Genomic DNA, 10,892 nt, shown 5'->3' on the forward strand with positions numbered 1-10,892 from the left:
ATTGATGGACCAGAGAGTGCCAGATTAGAGAGGTTCAGCCTATGGAGAGAATCCTAGCCACTCCAGTCCACACACCTTCCATACCCTGCAGATCTCTTTGGACATACGCAGTGAGACATGCTGTGAAATACATGTACTGCCTGGTTCTCTGATCCCAATATCATTGTGCATTGTGGGAGCTGCTCAGGACCTTGCAGATTTGGGCCTTACAATGTGACCCAATCCCCAGTTGATGCTGAGCACCCATAACAACCATCAACTTCAACAGAAATTGCAGGTACTTTTCCAAACGTAAGACTTGTTCCCATAAGTCCTAACTTGCACAAACAGTCCTTGTTCACAGGTCATTCCACTGTATGGAATGGGACAAAATCATAAAAGCAAGAATTTGCAGGATTGGGCCCTTCCTCTTCCACCACTGGTCTGTTCTTCAAAATAGCAGGCTACCCTTATGCAAAGCATGCTTCCTTCTTCCACTGATCCTGTACCAACAGACATAAAGAGTTCTCCTGTCCATTTTGATAGGAGCCAGGCTGAGTTCTTAAACTAACACAACAAAATGGGAAGTCTGACAGTTTAGACCATTCTGCAAGATGCACAGAGATAGATGCCAGGAAATTATTAACAGAGCCTAGTAATATGAGTCACAAATTTCTATGTGGTACTTTAGAACTGTATTCATTTTAACCTACATCTCAGTTCCCCGCTGTGCATTACTTATTGAGATTAATAAATGCAGACTCCAGCTGTTCTGCAACCCCAGTGGTACCTGACGAGAGCACAGTAGAAAGAAGTCTCTAGTGCTTGCCCAGTGCTAAAATAACATTAGCTTGGGAGAACATTTCTGGTTAGAACATTGGAGAATAGTGGATCTGCTGGAAATCCCACAAGGAAAATAAATCTTGCTCAGAGCAAAGGCTGATTTCACAAGGGAGAGAAAGAAAACCCTCCAAAGGCAATGTAAGATTACAGCTGGACAAGAATAGAATCATATGAGAACAAAAGAATGAATGCACTTGCATTTTAAGAGGTGATGCAGTTGTTATTACTTTTAAAAAATACAAGTTAGTGTTGGGCTTAAGTTGGCCATCAATTCAGAGCAGGCTTCTGATCTTATCAGAAATAATGTATATTGCCTTTGAGGTTTATATTTGTATCTAATTTTTCTTGAGGCTTAGCCATGAGTGTGAATTCTTGCAATAGTATGACAGCAAGATACAAATATTACTGTGAACTGAAAGGTCCTTTTGTGACTCACATCACCCCCTCAGGCTACTCTGAAACACAGACTGTGTTTTGACACATGGGTACAGGAAGAGAAGATATCCACTAGGGATTCAGTTTGTCATGCTGATGTCAGGCAATGCACAAGTGCTGAATATTTGCTGAGTACCTCCAATGAATGATCTCTGTGACATATGCACCACACCCAATGCTAGAGAGCAAGCCTTTGTGTCTACTCTCAGCTGAGCACTGGTGAGAGAAAGTGGGCACATCAGAAAAGTGGGAAAAACTGTGGTCAGGGCACATGGGTTTTATGCAGCTCCTGGTATTTGTTAAGAGCCAGTCTCCAGATACTCCTGATATCACCCAGGGGTTCTTTCACACAGTGCATCTGGAAGTCCTGAATTTAGGAGACATAGAAATGTTTCTAACAGTTATTTTGAAGCAGTATTTGTCACAGCCAGCTGCTGAGTGCCCCAGGGCTCTCACTGAAACACCTGCTCCTGGCAGCCCATCAGACTGCAACAGCCCCAGTTTAATTCACCTTCCTGGATCACAAGTAACCAACCATCACTTGGGTGGATCGACACACCTGCAGCATGGAGATGCGAGGAAGATACCCAAAGCTGGATGAGAAGCTGCAGTGATGAGCATCTGACAGGACCCTGGCAATGTTGTTGGTGAAATTCTGTATGCTCTTTGTCTCCCTGCCAACTGTTAGGTCTTTTTTCTGTAACAATGGCCCAACTCCTTGTCCATGATACATGGGTGCACATGAGATGGTGACAGATCAAGCACACTGGTCAAAGCATTTTCCTAAGCATTTCCATACAGAAAGCTCTACAATCTGTCTAAACCAGCCATGTCACAGCAGCCTTTGTAAAATTCATGTTCTGCCACATAGTGGCTACATCTACATTATAGAGTTTTGTCAACAAACCTGGGATTTTGTCAACAAAACTCACGGAGCATCTATACACAAAATGTGTTTTGTCAACAGAAACCATTAACAGAAAAACCATGTAGATGCTCCGGGATAATGGGGAGGGGACTTTTGTTGACAGAGTGGGTCAAAAGATTGATCAGCTTTTATGTGTAGGTGCAATGTGTCAACAGAAGTTTTGCTGAAACACCTCTTCCAACAGTAACTTTGGCAGACAGATGCTTCTAGTGTAGACGTTGCCAAGGTGATAAAGTATCAGAGTTCTAGCTGGACTGCTCTCCATTAGATCTTTTAACTGGTCGGTAATCGATTAGGGAGTGTTCTTACTTGCATTTATAAATGTGTTAATTGCTTTGCGTTTGACAACCAATTATTTAAAGATTTTTGAAAAAATCTAGTGTAGACTTGTCCATTAAAAGGTCTGACTTGCAACAGACCCATCAACTGTTGGAACCCTTGAAAGGCAAGCCCCCATCTCTTTCCGATAGAGAAAATCCAGTAACAAAATTATTTTACAGATACTATTGCCTAAACAATTATTGTGTGAGATGTACAGATCATAAAGATGGTAGATAGTACACTATACAAAATAGTGTATACAGAAGATAATCAAAGTTAACACAGGCATCAACTAGATGAGAATTAGGCCTTGGCAGAGCGGTATCTGGTTTTAGCTCAAGACGTAGAGGCTCATTCATTAAGCTCCAGAGGTCCCAGGTTTTGTTCTGTCTGTCAGTGTTACACTATGACCAATGGGCCATAGGTGCAATCTGACAATGCTCAGGCAGTTGGTGGGGTATGATTAATAACCCTGTTTGGCTAAGAATTGCAGGTATCCAGTTATTGCTACTCCTTCTTTCCCAACACCCATCCTATCCTGCTTATCTGTGTCAATAACCTGTTATGTCTTTTGGATTATAAGAATTTTGTGGTCAGTTACTATATGATAATCTAGTACAACAAGGCCCCAAGATGGTTGGACTCTTGGTTCTGCCACAATATAAGGTAATAAATAACACATTGAAAATCTGGTAGGTGAAAGCAGGATGCACAACAGAAAAATAAAAAATAGCTTTGCATTTTGCCATGAAGTAAAGGCATGTGCAGGCATAATGACTGGGACTTCTAAGCACTACAATGATACAAAATAAATGAAACATTTACAGCATTCCCCTGCCAAGCTAGGTCCATAACCATGTGTTGACATATTAAAGAGAACAGATCACGGTCTAATATCAGAACCCATGAAGGTGTCTTCCCAAAGTAGAAATGAAGACCCATTAGAAATGTTAATGAGAACTTTTAGCAAAATTGGGTTAAAAATAAATTTTTGGAACTTCCCCAATGAGCAAATCATTTCTCTTTCTTACCTTAGCAACCTTGGAAGAAACTAACAGAAGAAGAAAACACACCTTTGTCCCAGAGAAGTTGGGGGTGGGGGCAGTGGGGATAGAGAAGTTGCTACATTCCCAGTTGCAAGGACTGAAGTTCTCCACAGTCCTTTTGCAGGCCACACAAAAGGGGGCACAAGGGCTCTTTACAGCCGTGTCTACACGTGCACGCTACTTCGAAGTAGCGGCACTAACTTCGAAATAGCGCCCGTCATGGCTACACACGCCGGGCGCTATTTCGAAGTTAACTTCGACATTAGGCGGCGAGACGTCGAAGTCGCTAACCCCACGAGGGGATAGGAATAGCACCCTACTTCGACGTTCAACGTCGAAGTAGGGACCGTGTAGTCGTTGCACGTCCTGCAACTTCGAAATAGCGGGGTCTGCCATGGCGACCATCAGCTGAGGGGTTGAGAGACGCTCTCTCTCGAGCCCCTGCGGGGCTCTATGGTCACCGTGGGCAGCAGCCCTTAGCCCAGGGCTTCTGGCTGCTGCTGCGGCAGCTGGGGATCCATGCTGCAGGCACAGGGTCTGCAACCAGTTGTCGGCTCTGTGTATCTTGTGTTGTTTAGTGCAACTGTGTCTGGGAGGGGCCCTTTAAGGGAGCGGCTTGCTGTTGAGTCCGCCCTGTGACCCTGTCTGCAGCTGTGCCTGGCACCCTTATTTCGATGTGTGCTACTTTGGCGTGTAGACGTTCCCTCGCAGCGCCTATTTCGATGTGGTGCCGCGCAACGTCGAAGTTGAACATCGACGTTGCCAGCCCTGGAGGACGTGTAGACGTTGCTACATCGAAATAAGCTACTGCGATGTAGGCTTCACGTGTAGACGTAGCCTACATCTGCTGCATTGCTTTAAATAAAAGAATGATGGAGAATACTGCTGTGCTAAGCTGCAGAAATATGGGGAAGTCACATGGTCCAAGATGAAGCACTTAATGCATCAGGACAATAATGTTTTAGTAAAATTTCATAACAGCAACCTGTTTTTGAAAGTTAAGAAGGAAGTTACTAGATCTTAGAACAGCTTTTCTGCGCCTAGGGTTGGCTCATTCACTTTACAGTGCCACTGCACAGGATGAAGCTCCAAAAGCTGATAATTATTTATCATACCACAGAAGAAATAAATAGGGAGGTTTCTTAATACTACAGGAATATCTTGTTTTATCTTCATTTAGGGATTTTTCAGGCCCTGCATGGGTCCTCTGTTGGAGTTTTAATTCCCTGGAATATTTTTTATAAGCAACATGTCCTTTTATCCTCTTAGGACTTCCACTGCCCCAGATCAGCAGATCACAAGAGCACAACTCAGCGCATAATCCTGACTGATAATACACAACTTATTCACATTACCCAGCCCAAATTCATGCTATTTATTGAACTGCGCCTACATACACAGCATCAATTCTGGTTTGCATGAAAGTAGAGGTAATATTATGTTGAGCTATATTATTTCTCTTACCTCAGTAGCTGACAGCCCACATTTGCAGATACAAACTTTATACGATATTAAAAGCCGTATTGTACCTGTAGTCAGTTCATTAATTGCAGCATATCAAATTCTGGGCCAGATTCTATTCTTGTTAATGTTTGTGTTAACCTGGAGGAATGTAATTGATTTTAGGGTATTTACTCCATATTTATACCAATGTAAACAAGATCAAAAGCTGATCCTATGTCTTTCTTTTTTGATAAATTATCACGCGATACTGGCAATTACTTTTTGTGATCACTTGACTACTTGATGTGGGTTGAGAGGTTATATGTTTCTTTTTTCCCTTCCTTTCCTCAGTATGGACTCTGATTGGCTTAAATACAATTACTAACAACAATAGATCTTCAGACCTGCTCTTATCAACATCAATAGCAAAAGCCCCGATGGATTAAGGTATTAACTCTCAACTCTCCTGGAAGGTAGGCAAGGAAATATTATATTCACATTTTTATTGAGGAAAAAGACAGAGAGGCTAAGTCCAGTATGTTTACCAAGATGTTGTAAATTGGATGCCAAAATTGGAACCACCCCAAACTAGTAGAGTTGAAGAACTGGACCTAAGGAATTTACTCAAGGGCAGTATTAAAGCTACAGTCCCTCGCTCCCAAGCCATAGTTCAAGTCATCATAAGATGCTGCCTTTCTTTTATGAAATAAGCTCAGAGAACAACTAGACTCTTATTTGGTGTGACGTTGCATAGGATTGCTTCAGCATGGTGAATTATTCCTCTCAGTATTTATGGGCAAACTCGTCTCAAGATGATTTTTGATTTGTGTAAGATCAGCTGCTGACACAATAAATAGAAGTATGAATAACTTAGTATTCAGTAGGTGTATGTATAACCTAAAGTCCTGTTTTTAACATATATAGAACTGTATTGCTTGATGCATTTCTGTTACAGTACAAAGTAGCAAATGAAATGTTGCCAATAGAAAAAAGTAGAAGTAAGAAGCTACAAGGCACTTTCTTGGCATGCTGCCTTGAGAAAGCCAACCACAACTTCACTGATACAAGCCAAGCCAGCTCATGCTGATACAACTCTCTTTCCCTCTCCAAACAGGCCTATGTCTTTAATTAACATCTTTGCAAATGTCAACTTTGTTACAGTAGGTCTGTGTTTCTGGCCCACATCTTTATATTTTAGAAAACTCATGTAGGACCAACTTGGAAACTGGAACGCTTAACGAGTTATTCTTTGTAGGCTACAAGATGTAATGTCCAAGTGATTGTAACTTGCAGTTTTTGTGTTTTACTTACAGGTGTATCCAGTATACATTCCATTTTGATTTAATGATAATTAAGGTTATTTGCTGAATTTCTTTGCACCCTTAAGATCTGTTGTGCTTTGTTGATACCTTAGTATCTTGTCAAATCTCAGTGTCTACTTCCTACTTCTGTAGAAATGAATATTGTAGAAATGAATATTGTCAATCAGATGATCAATGGACTATCATTGGCATACTGTTAACTCTTTAAATCACAACCTGTCCAGGCTAATCGTCAGGCCTATTCAACAGCCATACAACTGTATGTGTACTAGGGTCTAAAATGGCCAATCTGAAATTCTTCTCATAACAGAGTTTTTAGTAAATCCGAACCAAACTAAGTATTCAGAGAACATAGATTGTTCTACCTAAAGTTATATCCTATGACTGTATTCATACATGCTTTAAATAAGTATCCTGAAAATGAAATATAAGGGCCTGCAGGAGACTGTATAACCCAAAAAGAATTATATTTCATTGGAGCTATGGTGGTTTACACCAAAGACTTTGTCCTTTGAGTCTCAGACAAGGGGGGAGGGGAAAATTCCACTCACGCATACCTGACCTTTTTCATTTTAAAAGAACATTCACCAATACACAACTTTATAAAACATAATTATGTGCATTCAAACTTGTGTTAATGTGACAAAGGAGACAACAGTTCATTTAAATGGACAACGTTACACAAAATGTTATACTCATAGAATTATTTCATATGTCCTATATGTGCCCTGGAGACACTACTTCACAGAAATTAAAGGTGCAGTTACTTAGAAATTTTGTGACATAAAATGTTGTGTCATTTTTTTGCTGCTTTGTAACTTCTGCCAACTCATCTATAGGTTACCAAAATGCTAAATTATAGAAGTATATACTGCAATTAAATGAAAATTTAAATTGGTGTTTGTGTGCATGCTATGGAAAGAGTTCATTTGAAAACTTTAGAACACAAAAGCATAAAAGAATGGCCATACTGGGTCAGACCAAAGATACATATAACCTCCAACCATGGCCAATCCCAGGTGCTTCAGGGGAAATTAACAGAACAGGTGGCAAAGACTTACAATGTTTAAGTATGTTTTAGGGAAAAAAGGCCTGCTGTACTTGGTAAAGTACTTTTCCATGACCCATTCCAGAAATGGACAGTGCTTCATTACTGAATTAACCCTCATAGAAACAGATACATTCAATGCATATATCCATTCAATTAAATTCACGTTTATTAGGCTAAATCCACTAAATCAGAATTTTATTGTTTAACACTACATGTACTTGTATTTAATTGGTATTCTTGCATTTATCAAGTATAACAGGCCAAGACAAAAAAGGTATCTGCATCTTTTAATTGCCCTATTAAAAAGTAGTTCCACTACTGAGTTTTTAATTGTTCAGAATGTCTCTTAAATTGAGTATCAGATTAATATCCATGTAATCCCACTAAATGAGAGAAAGCATGTTGAACCTGCTCTGGACTACGGTTATTTTAGCCATAACTCAAAACTTTATATGCACAAATATTAAATGACTGAAATTGTGATTTGCTTCACCTGCATCAGATTAAAACATTCATCCAAATTTTTCTTACACAGTGACTGACAAACACACTCCTAATATTATAAACAGGAACTGCTTTGGGACTAGAGTTGAATATATTAAAATCAGTCAGTTTCCTAGTTAATGTATTTCCATCCCTTTTATGTACAAACCTATTGCATTCAGTGAGAAGATTCAGAGTCTTATAAAAGCATTGTCTTCATTTTATGTTCTCACCCTAGAAATCATCCAAAATTTCTGATTCTGCTAAAGGACCCTCCCTAGCTAGTACTTTCCAGGTGTGGAGCAATCTGAATCAGAGGTGAACACCATGTCAAATTCCACTCATCTGTCAATGTACTGGATTATTTCTTGAGAGACTGAAATTGGCTGCCTGGGATCAGAACACCATCAATCTTACTCATGCAGGGTGCAGAGCAGCTGCCTGAGAAAGGCTCGCAAGAAGAAAATCTCTGAGGTTCCTAAGCAGGTGATGAGGCAGCTGTAAAACCTTCACCATATCTGTATCACAGCACAATGTGAAAGATTTGTCATTTTCCACATTTCCCCAATACTTGGTATGCATTCAATGTCTTACTGTTCTTGCTTCATAAAAGAAGTGATTTTTCAAGCTTAGGCAAATATGGCCAAGCTCTGGATCTGCCAGGCTCTCATTTTTTCTCATAATGTCACTTGCTTCAACAGATTTTACAAAATGAGATTACATTTTCCTTTTACCTATTTATGTATTTGTTTATTTATTTCTTTAGCCAGGGGACACTCTCAGATAACCAATGGTGATTTCACAACTGTGTTCTAATGGGCATTTCTCTGTGTGTTCCCAAAAAGAACATCCACAATTGGAATGTATTCCCTAACTTTAAAACGCGGGCTATTGAAGCTAACACAAAACACGTAATATTTCTTCATAAGATCAAGTCTGTGAGTCAGATGTTTAGAACCATTCTCCAACAGGCATGATTATATTTATTTTATATTATGTTACTGACAGAAGGTTAAAGGATGGGCCCTGAAAATGTATTTCTTTTGGGCAATGAAAACCACTGGAAAAAGCTTTTCTGGACATTAGACCACTAGATCCACTAAAGAGTAAGGCCAATTTTTTTTCAAACAAGACTAAGTGATTTAAGAGGCCAAGCCCCAACACTTCCGAAAAATCTTTGTCTTATTCTAATTCTGCTTTGATCTACCTGCTTCCACACATTAATAATATGCAATTACCAGCTAATATTCTCTATTTTCTGTTATTCTCTTAGGAAGAATTTTCACTCCTTTCCTTGGGTTCAGACTATGTGAAACTACAAGATGAGGCATTCACATTTCTCTTATTGATGATGATGATGAGCTTTAATAGGCCATTTCTTAAACATTTTACATGATATGTAGTTCACAAAGTAATTACAGTTGAAAATTAACACCAGCAATTTCTGTTTGAAGAATGTCAAGATAGTGAAAATATTTATACACCTTCTCTGTGGGTGATGTGCCAGTGAAAATCAGTTGACTTTTCTGTTCTGTTACACACACACGCACACAAACCCTTAAATTTGCTCTCAGTAACTGAAACCCATGCTTGAATTCCATGCAGAGTTGCACCTCTGCAACCTCATGGCTAGTCATGAGTATGATTAAAACTTCTAGGTCAAATTGTGCTCTTATCTATACCCAGGCAATCCCATTGACTTCAGGAAGAATATGGTCAGAATTCGGCCCATGTCATTGTCAGATTGACAAAGGTACAGCGAAAAAAAAAAAGTCACACAAAGCTCTGCTACCAGGATTTCTTCTGAGAGACAACAGTTATTCTGTTATTACATAGGACAAATAAAGAGAACAGAGAAAATAAATTCTTATCTAAAATAGGTTTCCCATGGTCAGCCCCTTGAGCTGAGAAGTTGTGGGAAAAGGATGTTAAAAGGACTCATATTCCAGTACCAAAGAAGCATACATTAATCTGATCTGAAAGATACTCTGAGATACACAGACAAACAACTCATAAACGTGCAATAACAAAATGGGACTTTGATGATCATTCAACCATGTGTTAAGGCAGACGACCATGGCTAGAGTGCCTGTGATATTACAACTTCTCGTAGCTGATTGGTCCTACCTGGTCTGTGCAGGTGATGCTGCTGGAAAGCATGATGAAGAGATCCCTGACAGAGCAGCATTGCACAGGCACTTATCCACAAATACAGGACCCAAGACATTGCAGAGACCATTGCCATTCTCTAAATGAAATATTAGACAGGCATTATTATACATAGGCTTAGAGCACACACACAGTACTTAGCAGTGATTAACACGTAACAATATTTTTACCGTTATGGTATCTTTGTTTCTTTCCTGTCTGTGTCCCCTAGTTCCCCTGTCTTTCCCCCTCCCCACAATTCAGGGTGCAATTGCTACATGACAGTCATTTCAAAGAAAGGAAAGTTGAGGTAAAGAGATATCAGCATGGGATACCTGGTAACTTCAATAATTCAGTGGCACAAATGAAACTATAATGATCCAAAAACACAAAGAAAAACATAAACAGAAGCCAGAGAAATATTCCCATTCCGTTCTGTAATTTAATTTACCAGGTGGATGGGGGTAATTACAGCCCGATCCAAAAAATGAGCTCCTCAGAGAGTATCAAAGCTAGTTTAGATACATTGTGGATAGTTATACAATATTATCAGATATTTGAAATGCATTTTAAGCACGCCCCATTCCCAAGACTGCAAGAGGAATGTCTACCCAGTAGGTAACATTATTGTTCTTGACTTCTGTGCACATTAATTTTTAATTGCAATGCTGTCTGCTAAACAAAGTAATTGTTTCTCAGAATTGTGTTCTAATCCCCTGGTAAAATCAGCTTCCTTTTGTTTGGCCTGTATCATAAGGAACCAAAGTAAGGCCAGACTGAATTTTGTAATACACACACACACACACACACACACACACACAGACTTTAATAGCTCCTTCTCAATGCCTGCAAGGACTGTAAGATTTGCAAGGCTCAGAGATGAGACATATTGT

The 10,892-nt window shown here is 39.6% G+C and overlaps 1 protein-coding gene across 2 annotated transcripts in view; it reads right to left on the minus strand.

Moving 5' to 3' along the window:
- TAFA1 (TAFA chemokine like family member 1) overlaps positions 1-10,096 on the minus strand; it is a 388,784-nt gene extending 378,688 nt beyond the window's left edge. For both annotated transcript variants that reach the window (XM_075005558.1, XM_075005557.1), the window contains exon 1: positions 9,979-10,096. In XM_075005558.1, coding sequence (XP_074861659.1) covers positions 9,979-10,096 — 118 coding nt within the window. The remainder of the gene's footprint in view (positions 1-9,978) is intronic.
- Between the last annotated feature and the right edge of the window lie 796 nt (positions 10,097-10,892).

This window comes from Carettochelys insculpta, chromosome 11 (genome assembly GCF_033958435.1).
Source record: "Carettochelys insculpta isolate YL-2023 chromosome 11, ASM3395843v1, whole genome shotgun sequence".
Lineage (NCBI taxonomy): Eukaryota > Metazoa > Chordata > Testudines > Carettochelyidae > Carettochelys > Carettochelys insculpta.